Here is a 25,074-nt window from a genome sequence, read left to right as displayed (position 1 = left end):
TTATTCAGTCAAGAGAGAAATAATTTACAATTTATGAGGAGCCTAAGGTGAAGAGAAAATTGATCTACCTGAGAAAGTCATGACAAAAAGGGAAATTCTGCCAGAGCGCTGGCCAGATCCAGCATTCTGAGTTTGAAAACGTTCTTGTCTTTGCAGAGATTGGCTCCTACCACGCTCTGGAGTGCTTTTATATTTTAGAAAACCAGACTTCCAATATCTAGTGTCTGTCTACGGAACAGATGGGATGCTTGGCTTCTGGGCCAGTAGGAAGGGAAGAAGCCTAGATTTTTCTATGCAAGCACAGTCTGCCCAAGCTGGGGGCTGGATTCTGAAAGACTGCTAGGAACCTTTTCTGTGGTTTGTTCTAGCTAAGTAAATGCACTATTTGAAGTCGAGTGGGGTCAAGAAGAAAGGCGCATTTCAGATACAATTCAACTCAGAAATCAGTCTTTAAGTCTGTGAAAACTGATCCCTTGGGGACTCCAAATCCAAGTTCATTCAGCTGAAGAGTGCTCCACCTTGCTTCAGTCAGTAGAATAGGATTCTGTCTTCACAGCCAGGAAAGGACAGGATTTATAGAGGGGCGGGGTCAGAGGCGGGGCTGACAGCGGGGCGGGGCTTCGTTTCTCCGCGGCCCGTCGCCTAGACAACCTACTGCAGCTAGATGGAGACGTTACCCCGACGCTCAGAGGTGGGGCCGGATCCGGGATCACTGAGCCCAGAGCAATTGGAGCAGTTGCGAGATTTCAAGGTGCGTCCCCTAATACCTGTTTTGATCAAAGTGAAGCTCCTCAGGACAGAGGTCCCTCGAAGGAGAACCCCGGGAGAGCAGAGCAGGGTCTGTTCCTGGAGATAAACTCCAGAGGACTATGGAGCGTCCCTGAGCCCAATCCGCCAGGTATTTGAAAGCGCAAGAAGAACCAAGTAGGGTCCTGCCTGGCCAAGTAGAGAAATGACAGGAAGTGTAGCTCAGTTGGTGGGAGCTAGCTTGCTGGCCTAGCCTGCACCAACCTCTGGGTCCCAATGCTCTCTACCACCTCCACCCCACCCCCCACCACATACACCAGCACTGCGGGTAGAGGCAGAGAATCAGGAGTTCAAGGCCAGCTTCACCACATTCCAGAACAGCGCAGGCACTCTGAAACTCTCTGCCTTTAGAGAAAAGAAATGCGGCTGCCTCAAAGGAAAATCTGAAAACTGCTTCGGCTTTCAAACACTCCAGGAAAAGACCTGGCTTGTCCCCCCTTCGCACCTCTTTCGAGGCTTGAAACCTGGATCTCTCTCCCCAGATCTTTGACTCTTGGTTGTTGCTCCTCAGATCCAGACTCGCATCGCAAATGAAAAGTACTTGAGGTCCCACAAAGAGGTGTCGCTGCTCATTAGCGGCTTCTTCAGGTAGGCGGATTGACAGGTTGGCCTGAGCGGGCTAGTGAGGGTTTTCCCGGATCTCGCCAGGAATAGAGGACAGATGAATATGCGCGCTCTCTTCTTCCTTCAGACATTCTATCAGTCGCCCTCGGGGAGAAGCTTCAGTTCGAGGCCAGCCTGAGTTGCATGGTGAGACTCAGGAAAACAAAACAAAACAAACAAACAAAAAAACCCAGCAAAACTGTTCTCCTCCACCCCTTTTAAAACAGTCTCATATAACCAATGGTGGTCTTGAACCCAAACTCCTTATGTAGCATAGGCTAGCCTTGAATTTGTGATGGTCCTCCTGCCTGCACCCTCCCAGGTGTTGGAACTACACAAACACACCAGTTTGGCTTGGTTTGGACCTTGTAAGTTAGAAAAGTCCTAGGATTCGACCTTTTATAACTCTGACACTTGTGATTTTTCTTTACATTCTTTAAAACACTAATGTTCGTTCACTCCAACTATAAAGATAAACATTAATGTTTACTTCATGACACTAGGAGGGGGAATGTGGCATCGGGAAACAGCAGGAAGAGTGTTCCAACTGTACAGACTCTTGGCCCCTGCCTACCCCTGAGAACACTGGAGAAAAATGACAGGGGCTGAGGCAGGAGGATCACAAGTTCAAGACTAACCTGTACTGCATTAGTGAGACCCTATTTCAAAAAAAAAAAAAAAAAAAAAAAAAAGAAAGAAAGAAAGAAAAGAGAAAAGAAAAAATACTGAGGCAAAAGAATACTGTTTCCCTAATTTGGTGGTAATCTTGTGGTCCCAGCATTTGGGAGGTGGAGGCAGGAGGATTCATGAATTCAAGGCTAGTCCCTTTAAAAAAGCTAAAAATTAACAGAAACAAATAGAACCCTCATTTCCCAGTGTGTCCTAGGGCATGTTTCTTCAGTGCACTCCATCAGAATAGTAAAATCTCAGAACCAGAATGGCCAAGTGATGGAGGCACTGGACCTGAGACACTGGATACAGCGCACACCTTTAGCTACAGCACATGGGAGGCAGAGTCACTTGGGTCTCTGTGAGTTCAAGGCCAGCCTGGTCTACAGAGAGAGTTCCAGCCAGGGCTACATAGTGAGACTCTGTCTTGAAAAAAATCTCCTAATGGGGTAACAGGAAAAGAACTGGAGAAACGCAACACGGATGGAGACCAGAGTGCCAGCTCAAGTTCTGTTTGCCACCGCCAGGGCAGCGCGGTTGAAATAACCCTGGTGTCCATTTCTAGACTCTGCTGTTTCCCTACGTCAGCAGCCGTCAAACTGTTGTGACGGTGTCGTTAGTCTCTGATTTATGTTATTAGCCCAGTGTTCGAAGCTGGTGGTACCTTGTGTGTCTCCACAGTACCCATACCGTGATGGTGTCTTGGTAACATTTGCTCACCCCCCCTCTTAACCCCCCCCCCCGTAGCAACTCTATAAAAGAAAAATCACGACAGAGCTTAATTTTGTAGTCCTGGCTGTCCTGGATTACATGTGACATGGCTGTCACTCTGTAGACCAGGCTGGCCTCAAATTCACAGAGATCCGCCTGCGTCTGCCTCCCGAATGCTGGGATTAAAGGTGTGCCATCATGCCCAGCCCATTATTATTTTTTTAAAGCCATCTAATGGGGGCAGGAGATATGACTCAGTTAAGTCCACCTGCTGCTCTTACAGAGGACCTCGGTTCAGTTCCCGGTACCCACATGGTGGCTAGCGGCCTGTAACTCCAGTTCTAGGGGATCTGACAACTTCGGGGTGCCACAGGCATCGGGCATGCATGTAGTACATCTACAAAAATGCAAAAAAAAAAAAACCACACACACACACACAAAATAAAAATGAGTCTGAAAATGAAATAAAAGACAGTTTACATTATTGTTTCCATTTTGCAAATGAGACAAGTTAAGCTCAGAGATGGGAAGTGTACTTCTCAAGCTTCCGACCAAAGAGCCAAGTGTTCCAGCCCCTGGCTCTTTCCACCACATGGTGCTGCATGCTTGGGTGCACATGGGACCCCCACAGCAGAACACTCACTTAGCCAGGCCTGAAGCCCTGGTTCAAGCCCCAGAAACCACCAGGTTCTCCAAGCCCCCTTTACTTTTCCTTGGATCTCACTAGTCTTCATATTTTTGGCCATTTCTCTAAGGAGCTTTGGAGTCCCACACAACAGATAGGAAAGGAGTTGGTGGACACTGAGACCTTGTCTCTGAAGAGCAGATTCATTGTGGCCAGGGCAGCTAATATTATGGTGCAAGTCAGGTGTGCTAATGCACACTTTTTATCCCAGCACTTAGAAGGCAGAGAAAGCACATCTCTGTGAGTTCAAGGCCCATTTGGTCTACATTGTGAGTTCCAGATCAGCCATGTCTACATGCTTAGAATCTGTCTTTTAAAAAATCTGTATATCTATCTGTATTTCTATTTATATATATATATATATATATATCATCTATCTATCTATCTATCTATCCATCCATCCATCTATCCATCTATCTATCTATCTGAGTCATCTGCCAGTGCAGATGACTCATACTTGCATTTTTATTCTAAAGGAAAATAAGGAATTGCCTGGCTCAGACGCTGGGAGCTTGCAGTCCTGGCTGGGGACATTGAGGACGCTGCCTTTTACCTACACCAGCATCCACAGCACGGGGTTAGCACACTGGGTAGTGAATGGGGACATGAGGTGCTGGATGGCCCTGTGTCTCTGTTCGTCCAGGAAGTTTTCAGGAAGAGCTGGAATCTGGGTCCAGCTGCTGCAATGTCCCTGCAGCCCCGAAAGCTTCATCTTCCTTCTTTCCTTCCTCCGAAGGCCAAGCAGCCCAGCCAGCCCCTTTGCCGTGCTGTGGGCCCCCTCTCTGGGCTTCTCTCTGGGGTGTGGCATTTAAAGTATTTTTATTTGCCTGCTGCTTACTTACTTGAGCAGTACCAGAGTGAGCCAGAACCAGTCCAGCTTTGTTCTGGAAGCTTTAACCCAGTCCTGTGTGAAGAGGATGGAGGAAGGGCTGGATAAGGCAGCCTGGTCAGTTCTGCCCTGGAGTGATGTGGGATGTCCTTCTGTATGCTGTTAATGTGTGTTGCTTTTATTGGTTGATGAATAAAGCTGTTTCTGCCAATGGCTTAGCAGAGTAATACCAGGTGGGAAATTCAAACAGAGATAGAAAGAGTAGGTGGAGTCGAGGAGACGACATGTAGCTGCCAAAGGAGTAAGTAGCACACCACACCAGTAAGTCACAGCCTCGTGGCGATATACAGATTAATAGAAGTGGGCTAATTTAATAGTTAGAGCTAGCCAGTAAGAAGCCTAAGACGTTGGCTAAGCAATTGTAACTGATAATAAGCCTCAGAGTGGTTTTTTCACAAGAGACTTCGGGAACAGGTGGATGGAGGAAAACCAGTCCGGAGGACCAGTGGGATGGAGACTATTTCCAGCTACACTGGGGTCTCTGCTCCTGATATCTAAGCCCTATGAAGTTGTGAACTCCTCCCACAGGGAGGACTGTCCTGCTTGGGCTTTCTGGATTCTGTGGTTTGTGGCCAGTTAGCCCCTAGGCCTCAGAAACACAGTGCACTGAATACCCGAGAAGCTGGAAGTATAGCCGCACTCAGGTTAGGCGCCCAGAAACCTCAGACTTAGGACTGGAGATGCAGCGTCCACACGTGTATAGGCAGACACGTCTTCCCAAGCTACAGCTCTAGTCTGTTGTTCCTTGTCTGGAAAAATCTTCACTGGCTTCCAACATTGCCTTTTTTTTTTTAAACAACCTCTTGTTATATGCAGACAAATGACAGATCTCAGGTTGGATCAACTCTGCCGTACACATGGCACCCTGGGTGGGGAAACTGAACTTCACCAGGACCTCAGAACCAAGGGACCCGTTACTTATTACTATGATGACGTCACACAGTCTCACAGCACAGGCCGGGCTGGCCTCAGTCTCCCAGGCGGTGGCCTGAGTTATGCTGCTGGCTTCTAACGGCACAAATCCATTGCCCTTTGGTCTTTCCATACATGGCATTCTCGAATCCTTGCCACTCTGTGCCCGCCTCCTTCTACTCGATCTGTCTCCATTCTGTGACTGTGTGAGTCCAACACATACTGTTATTCCCTTTCCCTTTCCCTTTCCCTTTTCCCAGTGCCAGGCAACCCCTGCCTCGCGCTGAGCGCATGCCCCACCACCCTGCCCATCACCTCATCACGAGTCCTTCATTTCTCCTGCACAGCACACGTCCTTCCTTACGCTGAGCAGTGGGTTGCCTGGCATTGTGAAAAGGAATGGGGATGCAGCAGTAGATACAACCCAGCTGCTAACCTCAGGGCACTCACAGGACGCAGTGCTGTGTGCATCTCTGGCCTTGGTTCTTGCTGTTTCCCTGAACTAGGAATGTTCTTGTCTAAGGGTTTTTCATTATTATGAAGAGACACTATGACCATGGCAACTTCGGTGGGGTTTTTTGTTTTGTTTTGTTTGGTTTTTTGTTTTGTTTTTTGCTTTTCTCAAGACAGAGTTTCTTTCTGTAGCTTTTTGGGAGCTTGTCCTGGAATTCACTCTGTAGACCAACCAGGCTGGCCTCGAACTCAAAGAGATCCACCTCCCTCTGCCTCCCAAGCGCTGGAATTAAAGGCATATGCCACCACCACCTGGCGACCATGGCAACTCTTATAAAGGAAAACATTTAACTGGGGATGGCTTACAGTTTCAGAGGTTCGGTCCATTATCATGACAGGAAGCATGACAGCATGCAGACAGACATGGTGCTAGGGAAGAAGCTGAGAGTCCTACATCTGGATCTGCAGGCGGTGGGAAGAGACTGAGACTCACTCGGCCTTGCTAGAGCTTCTAAAACCTCAAGGCCACACCTGCTAATAGTGCCACTCCCTATGGGCCTATGGGAGCCATTTTTATTCAAACCACCACACCATTCTTCCAAAGCACTGTTTAATAGTCTTTTAGCAACCACTTGAGGCTCCTTGGCCTTTTAGGAAACTTACCTTTTGTTTGTCAGGTCTTCCAGGCAGGCCTGTATTTTTCACTCACCTGAGTACATGCGTGTGTGTGTGTGTGTGTGTGTGTGTGTTTGTGTATGGTGTGTGTGTGTGTGTGGTATGTGTGTGTGTTTGTGTGTTGTGTGTGTGTTGTATATGTGTGTGGTATGTGTGTGTGTTTGTGTGTTGTGTGTGTATTGTATATGTGTGTGGTGTGTGAGTATGTGTGTGCTTGTGTGTGTTGTGTGCGTTTGTGTGTGGTATTTGTGTGTGTGTGGTGTGTGTGTTTGTGTATGGTGTGTGTGTATGTGGTATGTGTGTTTGTGTGTTGTGTGAGTGTGTGGTGTGTGAGTGTGTGTGTGTGTTTGTGTGTGGTGTGTGCATTTGTGTGTGGTATTTATGTGTGTTTATGTGGTATATGGGTATGTGTTTGTGTGTGTTGGTGAATGGTGTGTGTGTATGTGGTATGTATGTGTGTGGCGTGTGTGTGTTTGTGTGGTGTGTGTGTGGTATGTTTGTGTGTGTGGTGTGTGATGTGTATGTGTGCCATGTACAAGCATGTGGAGGCCGAATGCTCTATTCACAGGGTCTCCCTGAATCTGGCGTGAGGCTGATTGATGGCTGGAGAGCTCGGGTGATCCCCTGGCTTCCAGCTCCCTCAGTGCTGGGGTTACAGACACCGGGTCAGGGCCCCGCTTTCGACACGGGTGCCGGGGCTCTGGGTTCAGGGCCTCTTGCTTGGGCAGCAAGTGTTCTTCAGTTTCAGAGGTTTAGCCCATCTCCCTAGCTGCGATTGTTTCTTACTTTAAAATCATTCTCATAAATTGTAGTCACATGTAATTTACACTCAGTAATCGTCTAATTGAACTGAAGGAGGACGGAAGCAAAATTATTGGACCTTGGACTTTGGCCAGAGAGCACCTGGAACTGGAGGTGGCGGCCACCACAGCCTGAGGCAAAGCAAACAAGGAGGGAGCACTGGCCTTGGGCGCCCAAGACCTGGCCTCTCCTTTGTTTACTGTCTGTATGAACTTGGGCAAATGATTAACCTTGTTTGGTTTGTTGTTAGTTTGTTTTCAAGACAGGGTCTTGTGGCTGGAAGTTTTCTCTGTCCTGCTGGTCCCCCCCATCAGTTTCTCTCTCGTTTCACTGGCTAGTTCTCACAGCCGCTATGAAATGTTAAATATAATTGTTTGATCAATGGCTTGGCTATAAGTTAACCCATTTCTAGTAGTTTATATTTTACCATGAGGCTTGTGGCTTGTTGGTAGTGTTCGTACCTCTTTCTCCTTTGGCGGCTACGTGGCATCTCCTCAATTCCACCTACTCTTTCTATCTCCGTTCGAATTTCCTGTCTGGCTTTACTCTGCTAAGCCATTGGCTGAAACAGCTTTACTAATCAACCAATAAAAGCAACACATATACTGAAAGACGTCCCACATCAGGGTCTCTCAAACAGCCTTGGCTGGTCTGGAATTCGCTCTGTAGACCAGGCTGGCCTTCAGTTTACAGAGATCCTCCTGTCTCAGTCTCCCGAGTGCTGGGATTAAAGGCGGGCGTCACTGCTGCCCGGCTATGATTAAATGATTAACCTTTTTGAGGCTTGCTTTCTTACATGGGAAATGGAGACATAATTGCCGTTTTACAGGGACGTTGTAAAGCAATATAGTATTAGTAAATGTTTTACAAAACCTAGAACTTTCTGGACTTTCAGACACTTCCAGAATCCTGGTGATATCGTTTTCATGTCTGTCTGCTGTGTAGCAGTTGTTAAATATTTTTTTTTTTTTTTTAGCTTTGTTTGTTGTCTCCTGGCCTTGGGAAAGCCATGGTAAAATTCCTCAGGCCATTCCAGGGTCACGTTTCTGTCCGTTCAGCGTGAGTTCCTTGAGGACCTGGAAGATACTCTTTTTTGCCATGTTTGGTCCAGTGTTTGTAAGAGAGTCAGGTGACGAGGCCTGCTGGCTGCTGCACAGCTCCTCTGTGGCAGGATAACGGCCTAGGTTTATTGGTGCTTGATGGTTGGCCTGGAACTCAACTATGTAGGCCAAGCTGGCCTGGTACTCACAGGGATCTGCCTGCCTAAGTCCCTTGAGTGCCCAGATAATGGCATGGTCATGGTCACCACGCCCAGCCACTCCATGATTTTGTCCCTTACCTTAGACCCTCTGTTTGTTTGTTTGTTTTGTTTTTGTTTTTTGTTTTTTGTTGAAGATCCTCTGACTTATTGATGACTTCTAGAATGGGCAGGCCTGTCATTAATCTGCTTCCTAAAGAGCCAGATGGGGCAGTGGCCACACCCACAGACCCCTCTTACCCGCCTTCCTTTTATTTTTTCCTGTTTTTCAGAGAAATGTTTCTGAAAAGACCAGACAACATCCTTGAATTTGCTGCGCGTGAGTACAGAGGCACCGGGGTGTCACACGTGCCTGAGCAAGAAGCAGAATTGGGGATTTAGAGTTGGGCAAGCCCAGGGCTTTCTGTGGGGCCTGGGTTCTTCATCACTTGATGTCATCCAAACAGGAGCTGTTCTTTGAAGTCCCTTTCTTTCCCCTGACTTTTCCTCAAAATGAGGCCAGAGTGGCACCGAGGCAGGACTTCTCTTGGGGAGGATTACGAGTTTTGAGATTCCGAAAGGAGAGCGGGGCAACCCTAGTCTGCGGGGGATCTTACAGTGGCGCCTGACCCAGGTTGCACATTAGCACCGCCGGGGAGCATTTGAAAAATACTGATGCTCAGGCCCTGCCTCTAGAGATTTTTATTTAATTAGTCTGGGGCGGGGCCCAGCAGCCAAGGTTTTGAAGGCTCCCCAGGTGGTTTTTAATGGACTCGGCTGCCGAGATGGCTTCGGGTCAAACTGTGTGGAGTGGGAGCTGGGCGGGTGTCTTGGGTGCGGTTAACCCTGGGAGCCCACCGCGCTCTCAGCTCGCTTTCGCTGCCACAGCAGAGCTATGACTCACATTCTTCCTGGCGTAAGAACCCTCTTCTGCCGTCACGCTGTGAGCCCGGCTCTCCTAGGAGAGTGTTCCTAGAGGTCTGTTATTTCAGAGATAGGAACTGGCAAGCCGAGTAGAGATCAGAATAATACTTGGTGTTCATTTGGGTTCTAAGATGGACCCAGATCAGAGCACTCAGAATCCTGAGCCCTTGGTGGCTCCCTGAGCATCAAGTGGGCCAAGAGCTCAGACTGGGCAACCTGCATGAGCCTTGCCTGGGTTGCTTTCCTGGCATTCATCAAGGCGGCTGCCAGGGCCTGGCGGTGAGCGCCGAGATGGTGTTGTGAAGTGGGGACCAGCGCTGAGTGCGGTTAGGACAGAGCCTCCGACTTGTCAGTAGAGGAAGCTGTTGCCCAGGCTTTCCCCTCAGTAAAGATGATTTCCTTCTGATTTTCGTCCCAGACTATTTCACAGATCCAAGACTTCCCAACAAGATTCACATGCAGCTAATTAAAGAGAAGAGAGGAGCCTAATTAGCAAAGCCACAATGCTCAGCGGCTGGGAGAAGCCAGAAGGAATCCAGCCTCGGGTGGGTGTTAGCCTCATTCTTGTGAATCCAGCCTCGGGTGGGTGTTAGCCTCATTCTTGTGACAAGCAACGCGGGCTATGGGTCTAGGTGTGAAGGAATGAAAGCCGGGGAAACTGCAGAGCAGAGCAGTGTGGGGCGGGCGCGCCATTTCCCTGACAGTTTAGGGGGATTAGAGGCTGGGACCCGAGGCCCAGAGTGTCTCTGTGTCAGCGGCAGGATCTAGTGTGGCAGATTGAGAGGGTGGGTGTGGGACGCGTCCTGGGGGGTGGGGGATGGAGGGAGTCGGCATGGAGGCCTTTCCCCAGCTCAGGTTGGGAGCAGCTTCCCTCCTCCTACTTTCTTCCCTCCTATTTATACAACATGACAGAGCATCTCATGTTTTATTTCCGCCCCTCACAAGCAGGATAATTCCTGAAACCATCCTGAAAGCTGGAGATATTTGGAGTAGTGTTGTTGTTTTGCGTGTGTGCTTTCTTTTTCTTTCTTTTTTTTTTTTTGTTTTTGTTTGTTTGTTTTTGCTTTCCAAGACAGGGTTTCTCTCTGTAACTTTGGAACCTGTCCTGGAACTCGCTTCTGTAGACCAGGCTAGTCTTGAACTCACAGATATCTGCCTGCTTCTGCCTCTTGAGCGCTGGTATTAAAGGCGTGCGCCACCACCGCCCAGCTGTTTTTTTCTTACTGTGAGGTGGGAAAGGCCGCAATCCTAATCTAGTGTAACCACTTCTGTTTTGCAGGGTCATCTGGAGGCCTGAGAGCCCTGTTGCCATCAGTCTGGGTCTCCAAGCTGTGTGGGCCTCTTCCTCTCAGAGAGGTTTTCAGAGCAGCTCATTAAATCCAGACCCACCTGCTCTCTCTCTTACATTTATTTGGCTGGAGGAGGTGAAGGAGGGTGCTGTGCATGGGGCCTGCTGTTCTTGCCTTTCTCCTTTTCTCCCTGAGGTGGCCTGGGGTTGGGAGTGGCAGGGACTGTTGCCGCTCCAGCCAGAAGGACAGCCGGTGAGAACTCAAGAGGGGCTATGAATATTGTAAAACATACACCTGACAGGCCTCTGGGGAGGGGGAGGACTTGGTTCTTGGGAGCTCTAGGAACAAGCTGGTCATCTATTTGATATCTGGCTAAGAGGCAGCAAGATAGTTCAGGTGGTGGCATGAAGCCCTTTGCGCAGTTAGCCCCCACCCCGTGTCTCTGTGTGTGTGTGTTGTATACCTTTCAGGTTTGTGACCCCAGTCTTTGGCCTCTGCAATCAGCCGGCTTCGCTGTATAAAGGAGCTCACGTGAGTTTCACGTGTCAACATCACCATGGCAACAGAAACACAGGCTGAGTGTTATTTGTATTCCCTTGCTCCTAGCTGTCTTCACTTGCAGTGGTTTAAAAGGGTGTCAGAACAGGAAGACCCAGAAACCACATAAATTATGAACTGGAACCCTCAGGAGGTTGATTCCTTTTTGTTTTAAGTAGGGTCCCAGTCTGTAGCCCAGGCTGTCCTCGAATTTTCCATGATTCTCCTGCCTCAGCCATGGCTCTGGAGGTGCTGCGCCTGTGGGCATTTGTTGCTTGCTGTTCTGGTGTTAGAGGAGCTCCTTCTGTGCTTCAGAATTAGACTTCAGCATCTCTGGCATGGACAGAGCTGTCCTTGCTTAGGAAGTAAAAAAAAGGGGCCTGGGGAGAAAGCAAAATGCTTGCTTTCTAAGGTGGAGGAACTGAGTTCAAGCCCCAGAGCCCACATTAAACAAAAAGTCCAGATGTGGTGGTGTGTGTTTGTGATTTCAGAACTGGGGAGGCAGAGGCTGTGGGTTCCTGGGTGAGCAAGCCTGGCCCCGTAGATGGGTCCCAGGCCAATGAAAGACCCTGTTTCAAAAACAAAAACAAAGTGAAATAAGTAACAGTGGGCAGTGGCTCAAGAACAGCACCAGAGGCTGTCCTCTGGCCCTCACGTGTGTCATGTGCGCCGTCTGGTGTGGCGGCTCGCACCGGAAGCTGTCCTCTGGCCCTCACGTGTGTCACGTGTGCCATCTGGTGTGGCGGCTCACACTGGAAGCTGTTCTCTGACCTTCATGTGTGTCACGTGTGCCATCTGGTGTGGCGGCTCGCACCGGAAGCTGTCCTCTGGCCCTCACATGTGCTGTCTGGTGTGGCTGCTCGCCTCTATAATCTCGGCACTCAGAATGATGGAGCATGATAATTGCTATGAATTCCAGGCCAGCGCAGACTATTGCATGTGGTCCCATCTCAAACAAACAAACAAACAAACAAACAACAAACAAAGCTGTGGAGGTGGCTCCGTGGTTACGAGCACATACTGCTCGTCCCGAGGACCTGAGTTTAATTCCCAGCTCCCTTATCGGGCATCTTACAACTGCCTGTAACCCCAGCGTCAGGGCGATCTGACACCTCTGATCTCTGTGCGCACTTCCATTCATGTGCACATACTCCCTTCCCCCCACATAACACAATAATAAAAGCAAATCTTAAAAACAGACAAAGCAAACGTTGGTCAGAAAACATACATATTAGATGTTCCTGGGCCCATCCCAGTGAGGAGAAAGTGGAAAGATGGGGGAGCATGGTGATTCTGATGTCCTTGAATGTCTGCTATAATGCTGGCACAGTCGGGGGGATCCCTGATAGAAATGAGGACAATGTCTCCTTTATTGTTTTTTATTTAATACATTTTTAAAGTCTTACTTTTATTTTATGTGGATAAGTGTTTTGCCTGCATGTATGCCTGTGTATCACATGTGTGCCTGGTACTTGAGTATGCCCGAAGAAGGGGTCAGATCCCCTGGAACTGGAGTTACAGACAGTTGGGAGCTGCCATGTGGGTGCTGGGAATTGAACCCAGGTCCTCTGGAAGAGCAGCCGCTGCTCTTAACCACCCTGTTTATGTGACTTTTAAATTGGCTAGTCAGGGGTCTCTAAAGGAGCAGAACAGATAGAATGAATTCATCTCTATACATTAAAAGGAGATTTCTTACAGAGGCTTGCAGGCTGTGGGCTGGTGGTCCAGCAATGCTGTCTACTTGGAATCCTGAAGGAGTAGGCTCTAACTCTAGCAAAGGAACGCCTCAGCAGTCGGGTAGATGAAGTCACCGAGAGGGTGAGAACAAGCAGGCACAAAGCAAAAGCTTCCTTCTTCTGTGGCCCTTTATGTGGGTGACAGCAGAAGGTGTAATCCAGATTTAGGGTGGGGTCTTCCACCATCAGAAAAATCCCTCATGGGGTGCCCTCATGGAATTAGTTGATCCCTAATAGAGTCAAGTCCATAACCAAGATCAGCTAGCACAGCGTGCATTATATTTCCTTCCTGTCCTGTTGCCCGCCAGCCCCTGTCCTTGCATCCCTCTTCAAGTGCATACACTTAAACTGCATTTCAAAGCCTTCCCAAGGAAAACAGGAGTTCAGCACTTGGTGGTATGGTTTCTCTGTGCTGATGCTGTGCTAGTCCTTGGGACAAGAGGCTCTCCTGCTCTAAGGCTGTTAATGGCCTGGGGAAATGATAGTCTTTACCCCCAAAAGTTTACTTGAACACCTCTTTTTGTTTGTTTGTTTGGGTTTTTTTTGGGTTGTTTTTTTTTTTTTTTTTTTTTTTTTTTTGAGACAGTGTTTCTTTCTTTAGCACCAATTGTCCTGGAATTCACTCTGTAGACCAGGCAGACCTTGAATTCAGAGATCCATCTGCCTCTCTAGTGCTGGGAATTAAAGATGTGCACCATCACTGCCTGGCTGAACATCTTAGTCTTCAGTCTGAAAACTCCAGCAGGGTGGGAACCAGGTCTGGCTCTCAGCAGGGACTGAGAAAGAACAGGCATTCACTGAGTTCTAATCCATGTGGAGAGACTAAATGTGATGTAGCTGGATGAGCCCTCACGGTTCAGCACATCGGACACTCTGTAAAGGCAGGTGTATCTGCCTACAGCAGAAGTAGGCAGGCGTTATAGGAGGAAGGAGAGGCCTTGTGGAAACTGGCATGGGATGGGCAAGAAAGAGTTTTCCAGGCAGATTTGTAGAGCAGTGGGAATTCAAGTACTATTGCTTTCATCCTGCTGAACATGAGGCAGGGACAGAGCCTGCTTATCACCTGCTCAATGTTTCTAGCCACCACCTGGAACTCACTTTGTAGACCAGCTGGCCTTCCTTCATCTCCCGAGTGCTGGGATTAAAGGTGTGTAGCTACCACAACTGCACCTTTTTCTTTGTTGTTGTTTTTGTTTTTTTGAGACAGGGTTTCATGTAGCCCAGGCTGGCCTCACATTTGCTATGCTGGCAAGGTTGACCTCAGACTCCCGCTCTTTCTGTCTCTACCTCCTTTTGTTAGGATTACAGGTATGTGCCACTACACTCAGCTCAGATTACAAACCTCGCTGATGACTGCAGATTTGTTGAGGGCCGTAGCTAGCAAAGCCTCAAGTATTTGATCATATGGGATATAAGCCAGTAGCCATTACCATTGTCTGTTGACAGGACATGATTGACATTGTCATTGCCATGACATATCCTAATTTCCCAGCCTCCCTTGCAGCTAGGATCCCCATGGGCCTGTGGGATGCTGAGAGGTTCTTGGAAAGCTCTTGTGGGGCTGGTACAGTAGATGCAGCACTTGCTTTTCTTTCTGACTTGGGCCTGAATGTAATGCTTGGAGCCAAGCAGGCATTATAAGAACATATGAAAAAACAAGGGTCAGGGTAAAGGGAGGAAAAATCAGAAGACCCCCCCAGGCCTTGGTGACATCTTGGTAGGGAAGGGAGCAATGGGAAGAGATGCTAGAGAGAAGACAAACCACAAAAGCAAAAGCCTTTACTAAAAAGGCAAAGGTTAGATGCTTATCTTTGAGATGGAGAGCTAGCAAAGAATTTTAGATTGTAAGACCCCAGAGATAGATGTGTTTACATGGTATGGAATAGAAAATAAGGGGAGGTCTAGAGAGATGGCTCAGTGGTTAAGAACACTGCCTGCGCTTCCAGAGGTCCTGAGTTCAATTCCCAGCAACCACATGGTGGCTCACAGCCATCTGTAATGAGGTCTGGTGCCCTCTTCTGGCCTGCAGGCATATACACAGACATGACGTTGTATACATAATAAATAAATAAATTTAAAAGAAAATAAGGGGAATGAGGACAAGACAAGACCTGGGGGGAAGGAGACAGGAGCCACCGTGGCAGCCACTTCTTCCTCAGTCTACAGTGGACCCATGGAGAATGTGCTTAGTTTCACCCCTAGAAAGTCTCTACAATGGCTTCAATGCGGGGGGATTATTTTACTCAGTAATTCTGGTGGCAGCAAGATCCCAGGATGGTGACAGGTACCCAGTTTGGCCTTCCTGGCTCTCCACTCCACCAACCGCAGCCATCACCTGTGCTTCCAAGAAGACCCCCGGACTCCAAAGCATTCCTGCATTTCTGGCAAGGTGGACAGAGCCAGATTCAGGGTCATGTGACCCTTCAGGAATTTAACAGATCAGGAGGCAGAAAGAGGTAGGGAGCCCCTGTACTCTGTGACTCATTTTCTAGGGAAGAGCTGGAGGATCGGGGAGAGGAACTTTAATAGCCATTTTGTCTTTGGTGCAGAGGATCAAACCCATGGCCTTTTGAGTGTGCTAGCCAGGCACTCTACCACTGAGTCCATCTTAAGAACCCTCATCTGAATGTGCCAATCTCTTGTCTAAGGCCTCTCTTTGAAAAATTATTTTAAATTATGAAGAGGCCAGAGGCGTCAAATCCCCTGGAACTGGAGTTACAAGTGGCTGTGAGTTAGCTGATGTGGGTGTTGAGAACAGAAGCTGGGTCCTCTGGAAGAGCAACAAGGGCTTTTAACAACTGGGCCATCTCTCTGGCCCCTGCCCAGGGCCTTATTAGTGTCCCATGGACTTAAATGGCTGGCCTGGGGCCACAAAACTTCCAGAACCTTGTCCCTGTCTACCTTGCAGACATCAGCCTTCCCGCTTCTCCTCACTCTGCGGCAGCTGCCCTCATCGGCTCCTTCCTCAAAGGCACCAACACGCCGGCTGGGAGTCTGGGACTCTGCCCACTTCTCTTCCCCACACCTGGGGTCCAGGATGCTGTGCCGTGAGGAGCAGATAAAGCTCGCTGAGGGCAGCTTCTGCACGCAAGGCTTGCTTTCTCACACAGCTGTCTGGTACTGGTTCAGGACCAGCGTCTCTGGAGTTTCCGGTACTGTAGGGGCAGAGGTGGAGGGATGAAAGAACTGCCAACATTTCCCCTTTCTGGAAAGCAATGTGAGACCAACACACCTTCTGCCCTGGCTGGGTTTCACAGATCTCCTGATCTGGTCTCTGTTAAATTCCTGAAGGGTCACATGGCCCTGAATCTGGCTCTGTCCACCTTGCCAGAAATGCAGGAATGCACTGGAGTCTGGGGGGCCTTCTTGGAAGCACAGGCGGACGGCTGCGGCTGGTGGAGTGGAGAGCCAGGAAGGCCAAACTGGGTTGTCACCATCCTGGAATCTTGCTGCCACCAGAATGAGTATTTAGGCAGCAACAGAGCCCTAGATTGTTGCTTGTCAGGTTTGGATGGCCCTTTCCTTGAAATCCAACTAAAGTAGTCTCCCTCAGATATTTTTTAAAAATATTTATTTATTATGTATACAATATTCTATGTGTATGTCTGCAGGCCAGAAGAGGGCACCAGACCTCATTTCAGATGGTTGTGAGCCACCATGTGGTTGCCGGGAATTGGACTCAGGACCTCTGGAAGAGCAGGCAATGCTCTTAACCACTGAGCCATCTCTCCAGCCCCCTCAGATATTTTTAAATAATTAAAAAAATCTACATATCACTTGGGAGGTGAAGGTATGAGGATTAGGTGTTCAAGGTTCAAGGTCCTCTTCAGATCTGTATGAGACCAGTCTCAGTCCAAACCAGGGGGCCACAAAGAGGGCTCGGTGATTGGGAGGTCTTGCTCTTCTTGCAGAATACCCAAGTTTTGTCTGTTCCCAGCACCCACGTGGTGGCTCACAAACCCTCTGTAACTCCAGTTCCAGGGGATCTGGTGCCCTCTTCTGGCCTCCTAAGGCACTAAACACATGGTATCTTAGGAGTTTCTAGTGCTGTGAAGAGATATGGTGACCACGGCAATGCTTAGAAAGGACACAGTGACCACGGCAATGCTTAGAAAGGAAGACATTTAATTGGGGCTGGCTTACAGTTTCAGAGGTTTAGTTCATGATTGTCAGGGTGGGAAGCATGGCAGTGGGCAGGCAGACATAATGCTGGAGAGGGAGCCGAGAGTTCCAGATCCAGATCCAAAGGCAGGGGGAAGAACGCAACACTGGGCCTGTCTTGAGCTTCTGAAACCTCAAGCCCACCCTCAGTGACACACTTCCTCCAACAAGCCCATACCTCCTGATAGTGCCACTCCCTGTGGGCCTATGGGGGCCATTGTCATTCAAACCACCATACATGGGGTGTCCGTACATGCAAGCAAGACACTTTCATAAATGTTCAGACAAAAGCATCTCGCTCAGCACTCGTCACTCCGCCTGCTGTATTTCCTTCCCAGTGCTTCTCACCGCTACTATCCAATTATTCATGTCTGTGACACAAACCTGTGAGTTCCAGGGATGGCAGCCCTGCGGCGTCTGCTCAGCCCTCCATGGCCAGCCTCTCAGCAGTGTCGGACACATCTTACAGATGGAGGACTGGGCTACAGGGTGCACCTTAGTCTACACAGTGGCGCAACAGATGAGTCCCAGGACTAGGAGGAGGAGACCGGGCGTGCGATTAGATTGGAGGTTGGATGCAAGGGCGTGCGATTAGATTGGAGGTTGGATGCAAGGGAAAGTGTGTAGTATAGAGACTTCCAGGGTTGCTTACTGGGAGAAGCAATGATTGATTCATAAATACAGAAGGGAAGCAATGGGGGCATCGATCAGAATGGAGGGATGAACTTAGCTCAGGTCTGCATGGATTTGTGGTTGGGTCACGGGAGGAATTAATATGAAGAGCATCAGAGGGGAAGGCCGAAGTCTACAGTGGGCTTGGCAGCCACTGCAGGATGAGGGTGTGGGGAGAGGGTGCCACACGGCCCGTGTAGGTGGCTTTCTGGAAATATCTTCCCCTTTTGACCCACAAGCTAACATGAGATTAAGTTGTGTCAAAACCCAGCTACATGAACTGAAGGTTGGGTCGCACGCTTGCACTCTCTGAACCCCAGAGTGGAGGCAGGATTTAGGGTATTTTAGTTCACTTCCTGTTACTGCAATAAAACATTCTGACCAAAGGCAGCTTGGGGAACAGAGTCCCCCAATCACACGTCTTAGCTTACACGTCCCAATCACAGTCTGTCACCAAGGGAAGTCAGGGTGGGAGCCCATGGCAGAGGCCACGGAGGAAAGCTGTTTGCCTGCTGCACGTGGCTTGCTCAGCCTCTTTCTTCTACAGTCCAGGACCCCCAGCTCAGGCCTGGCACCATCCACAGAGAGCTGGACCCTCTCATATTCATCCTCTACCAAGAAAAGCACCTCAGCCTTACCTGCAGGTCGTCTGGTGGGGCATTTTCTCTTCCCACATGCCTCTAGTGTCGAGCTGATGTAAAACTAGCCAGGATAAGGAGTCTCTGCCAAGCCCGCCAGCATTTAGAGCAGGCTCTTGGAACGGGAGACTTGGATCTTCTAGAGGCTTGCTATTTTCATCTCCCCAGCTCTATTTTACTTACAGAATTAGGAGCTTCTGAAAGTTCTGTTAAGACCGGATCTGACAGTGACAGAGAGCTGATTCGGGGCCCAGGCATCCCAGCTCTGTCACCTAGGGACCTAGAGAGATTTCTGTGCTGGTCTCATACACCCAAGTCGGCCATAGCTCTCACTTGGATTTGCAGCAAGAAGTACTTCCTCAGGGTTGATTTCCCCCTGAGTTTATTCGTCATCCCTGTGATGATGCGTTCACGGAGGACCAGGACTCATTATATATGCCTGATGCAGTCTTGGGTACACGCTTCCCTCAAGGAACTCAGTCTTGCTGTTCTGGGGTGGAAGGAGAGCAGCAGCTAGAAACCAGGACACCCTGTCTTCATGCTCTGGTTTCTACTGCCCTCTTGTGGGCATTGCTATGAAACCAGGAGAATTCCATTCTAGAATGAAGTCTAGCAGAGGAGGAATCCGGTAGGAGTGGGGAATGAAAATACTTTATATTTCTTTCTAAAATTTGTTTTTTTAAAGATTTATTTATTATGTATACAACATTCTGCTTCCATGTACGCCCGGATGCCAGAGAGGGGGCCAGATCTCATTATAGATGGTTGTGAGCCACCATGTGGTTGCTGGGAATTGAACTCAGGACCTCTGGAAGAGCAGCCAGTGCTCTTAACCACTGAGCCATCTCTCCAGCCCCTAGTTTGTTTTTGAGACAGGGTTTCTCCGTGTAGTTCTGACTGTCCTGGAACTTCTTATGTGCACCACTGGTGGTGCACGCCTTTAATCCCAGCACTAGGGAGACAGGGGCAGGTGGATCTCTGTGAGTTCGAGTCCAGCCTGATCTACAGAGCAAGTTCTAGGACAGCCAAGACTACACAAAGAAACCCTGTCTGGAAAAAAATGTTCTATTTTTGTGTGAGGTCTCATGGGACTGAAATTACAGATGGCTGTGAGGCACTGTGTGGTTGCTGGGAACTGAACTCAGCTCCTCTGTGAGAGCAGCAAGTGTTTTTAAATCCCTGAGCCATCTCTCCGGTTCCCCATTTTCAGATTTTTGAAGTAGAACGTTTCCTAGAAAATACCAGAATCCAGAGTTTCACTTGTTGGCAATGCTGCCTCAATGAGCACCTACATGCTCCCTTCTCCTCCTTCCCCTAAAAAAGGAAAAGATTTATTCTGATTTTATGGGTATGAGTATTTTGCATGTATGTGTGTATGTTCACCGTGTGTGTGCCTGGTACCTGCAGAGGCCAGAAGAGAGCAGCGGATCTCTTAGAATTAGTTGTGAACTGTCATAAGGGTTCTGGGAATTGAACCTGGTTTCTCTGCAAGAGCAGCAAGTGCTTTAACCAAGGAAATCTCTCCAGCCCCAAGGCTGAGGAGCGTCCCCGCAGGGTTGTTTTCCCCTTCATTTGTTTCTCAAGCACCAGGTTTACCACTTACTCCTGCAGCAAAGTCCTGGGCACACCCTTTCCTCAGGGCACTCAGTCTAGCGAGTGGAGACAGATGAGGACAGTTTCAAATGAAACACAACAGGCACAGTGTTCTGCCGCTGCACCCAGAGAGGCTGGGGTGTGCACCTTGTGTGCTGGCGACTCTGAGCTAATTAGGGTGAGATGTCTGATGGAGGAATTCCACCCGTTTAAAAGCTCTGGAATAAAAACAAACAAGCAAACGAGGCTGGGCAGTGGTGGTGCATGCCTTTAATCCCAGCACTTGGAAGGCAGTCAGGCAGATCTCAGTGATTTCAGTGAGTTCGAGGCCGCCCTGGTCTCTACTACTATTATACAGAGAAACCCTGTCTCCAAAAACCAAACAACAACAACAAAACAAACCCCAAAAAACAACAACAGCAGAAAAACCCAAACAAATAAAGGTTCTGGAGTAGAGGCCTGATGTCCTTTTAGAACCTACCCCCAGTACTAACTCCAAGTGCTGCTCAACCTTTGGTGCCTGACTGTTCCTGGCTGGGACTTTCCAGGACTTTCCAGGACTGCCCAGCACCCACATGGGGATTCACAACCACCTGAAACTCCAGTTCCAGGGAATCTGATGCCCTCTCCTGGACTAGGTAGGTATGTGGTACACAGAAAGGCATGCAGGCCAAATGCCCATAGACATAAAATAATCTTAAAAAACAGAGTGCTGGGGCTGGAGAGATGGCTCAGCGGTTAAGAGCATTGCCTGCTCTTCCAAAGTTCAATTCCCAGCAATCACATGGTGGCTCTAACATCTGTAATGAGATCTGATGCCCTCTTCTGGCCTGCAGGCACACAGACAGAATATTGTATACATAATTAAAAAAAAAAGTGCTGGCTGGGCAGTGGTGGTGCACACCTTTAATCCCAGGCAGACAGGCGGAGCTCTGCGGATCTCTGTGAGTTCAAGGCCAGCCTGGTCTACAAAGCAAGTTCCAGGACAGCCAGGAATATACACAGAGAAAAACAAAAGTGCTGGGGGGACAGATTTAAATTTTATCTTTTAATTTTTTTAAAATTCTTTTATTTTTATTTATTATGTATACAATGGTCTGCCTGCATGTGTCCTTGCAGACAGAAGTTGGCACCAGATCTTACTACCGGTGGTTGTGAGCCACCATATGGTGGCTGGGAATTGAACTCAGGACCTCTAGAAGAGCAGTCAACGCTCTTAACCATTGAGCCATCTCTCCAGCCATTTTAAAAGTAGAATCACCTGTAGGTTCACCACAGCCACGATCCCACGGCCGTGGGAAGCAGAACTGGTGAGTCGTGACAGCTTTCACTGTGCTGAGTGGCGACGGGGGCCTGGGAAGGAGGATGCTACTGGAGAGAAATAGGCTTGAGAAATTAATGTATCGGGTTTCATAAAGGATGTGGCTAGAGGTAATCAATACACTGGGGAAAGACAATAAAAGCTAAGGGTGATTGATCACCAATTAAAAGCTAAGTGTTTGAAGCCCTCAAGTTACAAAGCCAAGTCTGAGACAGGGCTCTTTGCGGGGCTCTCTCTCCAGCCTTACAAAGGTGCTCAGATCTCTTGTATATAGGACACAAAACACTGTGCCTAAAGCCCAGACTTGGTAAAGCTTCCCACCAAATTCCCTCTCATCCTTTGGGCCTGCAAAAGTGTTCTTGTTAATGGTACCACTGCTCCATGGAAAGACAGTTCTTTCTTCTTTCTCCCTCCCCGTTGTGTGGAAATATACATGTGTGTGTATGCATGTGCACATGTGTGCAGAGGCCAGAGGGCAACATCAGTTGTCTTCCGTAATCGCTTCTCCACCTTGCACGCCTGGCTTTTTACCTGGGTGCTGGGGGCTATAAACTCAGGCCCTCACATGTGCAATTACTTTACCGACTGAGCTGCCTCCCCAACCCCTCACATGCTCCTTTTAAAATTTATCCCAAGTTGAACACCCGAGTTGGATACTGGGGATCCACACGGAGAGAACCGACTCCTAAAAGCTGCTCCTGACATTTGCAAATGTGGCACCTTGAGTGCTGTCTCACACAGAGAATAAATGTAATCAAAAATTTAAACCCCAAATAAACAAAACCCAGTTATGAACCCCCTAAGACAAAAAAGGATCTCACCAGGCTGGGTATGGTGGCACATGCCTTTAATCTCAGGGAGGCAGAGGCAAGCAGATCTCTGTGAGTCTGGTCTACAGAATGAGTTCCAGGACAGCCAAGGCTACACAGAGATCCTGTCCCCAAAAACTGAGAGATACATAGATGATAGATATGTAGGTAGACAGACAGACAGACATAGAGAAATAGATATCGATTGACTGATTGAATGCCTCACCTTAGGGATACCGGAGAGCTTAGCCAGCACTGTACCATGAGCAGGCTGGGGATGGAAAGAGGAGAGTTGGGTGTGGAAGCCAAGGACACAGGATTGAGAGCAGGGTTATACCATCTGTAACTAGTCAGTCAGCAAGTAGCCTTCCTCCACATTTTCTGCTTGAGTTACTCCCCGACCTCCCTCAATGATAGACTGTTAGCTACATAAGCCATTTCCTCCCCGACGTTGCCTTTGGTCAGCAACAGGGAGGGAACTAGAAGAGCGTGTCAGAGAACATCACCAAATGGTTATACTCCCTTAGAGAACCCCAAAGACATCTTTTAAAGATAGATTTTATTCTTATGTGCATTGCTATTTTGTCCACATGTACGTCAGTCAGTGTGAAGGTGCCAGATTCACTGGAACTGGAACTGCAGACAGTTGTGAGCTGCCATGTGAGTGTTGGGAATTGAACCCTAGTCCTCTGGAAGAGCAGCCAGTGTTCTTAACTGCTGAGCGTTCTCTCCAGCCCCCCAAAGACATCTTTACTGGTGTGATAAATGTCTCTCCATTTAGGTTTTGAGAACTTTGACCAACATCCTATAGTTTTCCTTCATGTGTGTGCACATGTGCATGCGGGTACATGTGCATGTGTGTGCACATGGGCAAGTGGGTACATGTGCATGTGTGCATGCACATGCAGAACCACAGGTCAGTGTGGTTCTTTGCCTCATTCATTCTCTAGCTTATTTTTTGATCAGGGTTTCTGACCTAATCTAGGATTCACATGTCAGCAAGACTGGTTGGCCAGTAACCCTGGGAATCTACAGGTTTGCACTTAGTTTTCCCATACAGCCCAGAAGCACCTGCCCAGAGAATGGTGCTGCACAGAGAGGGCTAGGCCCTCCCGCATCCACTAGCAACCAAGACAATGCCCACAGGCCAAGCTGACCCAACAATCCCTCAACTGAGATCCCCTTCTCAGAAGACTCTAGGCTGTGTTGACAATTAAAGCTAATAGTACAGATGCTCACATTTATTTGTTTAGTTATTGAGCAAGGTTTCTCTGTGTAGCCCTGGCTGTCCTGGAACTCACTCTGTAGACCAGGCTGGCCTCAAACTCGGAGATCCACCGATATTCGCCTGCCTCTGCTTACTGAGTGCCAGGATCAAAGGCATACGACACCATGCTCAGCCCTTTCTTTTTTTGAGACAGAGCCTCAACATGTAGCCCAGGCTACTCTCAAACTTCCAACCCTCCTGCCGTAGTCTCCTGAATACTAAGCTTACAGGCATCCACCGCAGCTAGCCCACTTCCCTGCCTCTCCCACCATGCACTGCCTCAGAAGTCCTATCATCTCCTCGTCACTTAATGCGAGTGCTGGCTTTCCCCACACTTCCCAGAGCCGTCCTCTAGGAGATAACACCAGTGGGACCCGTCTGCCATCTGGAGGCCCTGGAAAGACAGTGTGTTACCCAGGGAGGCTGAAGGCTTCGGCTCAGGAGAGCTGACGGTGTAGCTCTCAGTTCAACAGACACACAGGGAAGCCTCAGCTCAAGCAGGTGGGAAGCCAAATGGAAAACATTTCTTTTCCCGCCGGCTTTATTAAGGTCAGCTTTTCCACCAGCAGGTAGAAGGTGGAGTGGTTTACTTTGCTCCTCCCACACTGGCTTTACTGGGTTGCCTCAGAATTTTAGAAATTCTGTGGGGAGGTCACTTGAAGACATGTTTTAAAAGTTTTAGGCAATTTTATACATGGATACCATGAATTGTGATCGTATTTAACCCCCCCTCACCATTTTGTCTCTCTCCCACTACTGACCCCTTATTTTCCCCAACTAATCATGTCTACTTTCATTCATGTCTTTTATTTTTAAGAAAATAACCATGCAAAGTGTTTTGCTTACATGTATGTATGTGCATCATATGCATGCCTTGTGTGACTGGAGACAGAAGAGGGCATCGGATCCCCTGAAGCTGGAGTTATGGGTGGTTGTGAGCTGCCATGTGGGTGCTGGGAACTGAACCTGGGTCCTCTGCAGGAACAAGCGCTCTAGCCAGTAAGTCACCTCTCCAGCCCCGTCTTTTCAAAAATGCTGACATGTATAGGTGCCTACCATGCGCCTGTAGTGCCTAGAAGGCAGAAAAGGGCAGGCAGGAGCAGCACTCTCGACCGCTGAGCCACCTCTGCAGCCCCTCATGCTTTCTTGCTGTTTTGCGACATGGTCTAACTGTACAGCCCTGGCTGACCTGCTACTGCTTCTGTAGACCAAGCTGGCCCCAGAGTCAGGGAGACTCCCGCCTCTGCCTCGAGTGCTGGGGTTAAACGTGTATGCAGGTTTTGTGCAGGTAACAGGAGTCACTGCTATCTATCCACTACAGCCATGCCATGTCTGGAACGTAGTTTCTGGCACTCCTGCCCACCTGCTCCCAGTCTTACAACCATCCTGTCTTATTCCTTGATATCCCCTAGTCTTAAACGAAGTGATAGGAATACCCCATTCAGGGATGAGCATTCAATAGTCATTTTACACTTAAAAAAAGTATTTTTTTTGGTGTCTGATTTTTTAAAAACAATTTGTTCATGTTTATGTGCATTGGTGCTTTGCCTACGTGCATGTCTGTGTGAGGGTGCCAGATATCCTGGAGCTGGAGTTAGACCGCTGTGAGCCACCATGTGGTTGCTGGGCATTGAACTCAGGACCTCTAGAAGAGCAGCCAGTGCTCTTAAAACTGCTGAGCCATC

General features: G+C 48.7%; 1 protein-coding gene across 1 annotated transcript; it reads left to right on the top strand.

Moving 5' to 3' along the window:
* Window positions 1–620: 620 nt before the first annotated feature.
* Riiad1 (regulatory subunit of type II PKA R-subunit domain containing 1) lies at window positions 621–10,760 on the top strand. Its single transcript, XM_038311634.1, has 5 exons — window positions 621–751; window positions 1,319–1,395; window positions 8,736–8,782; window positions 9,785–9,911; window positions 10,646–10,760. The coding sequence occupies exons 1-4, from the start codon at window positions 665–667 to the stop codon at window positions 9,853–9,855; spliced, it is 282 nt and encodes a 93-aa protein (XP_038167562.1). The 5' UTR covers window positions 621–664; the 3' UTR covers window positions 9,856–9,911; window positions 10,646–10,760.
* The last annotated feature ends 14,314 nt before the right edge of the window (window positions 10,761–25,074 follow it).

This window comes from Arvicola amphibius, chromosome 14 (assembly GCF_903992535.2).
Source record: "Arvicola amphibius chromosome 14, mArvAmp1.2, whole genome shotgun sequence".
Classification (NCBI taxonomy): domain Eukaryota; kingdom Metazoa; phylum Chordata; class Mammalia; order Rodentia; family Cricetidae; genus Arvicola; species Arvicola amphibius.
Note: the sequence above shows the minus strand (reverse complement) of the source record. Positions and strands in the feature narration are given on the sequence as shown.

Excerpts from the sequence above, each read along its gene's own strand:
- Riiad1 (XM_038311634.1), top strand. The coding sequence starts at position 665 with ATGGAGACGTTACCCCGACGCTCAGAGGTGGGGCCGGATCCGGGATCA. Across the intron at positions 752-1,318 it reads AGCAGTTGCGAGATTTCAAG|ATCCAGACTCGCATCGCAAA; the intron begins GTGCGTCCCCTA and ends GTTGCTCCTCAG. Across the intron at positions 8,783-9,784 it reads CATCCTTGAATTTGCTGCGC|ACTATTTCACAGATCCAAGA; the intron begins GTGAGTACAGAG and ends TTTTCGTCCCAG.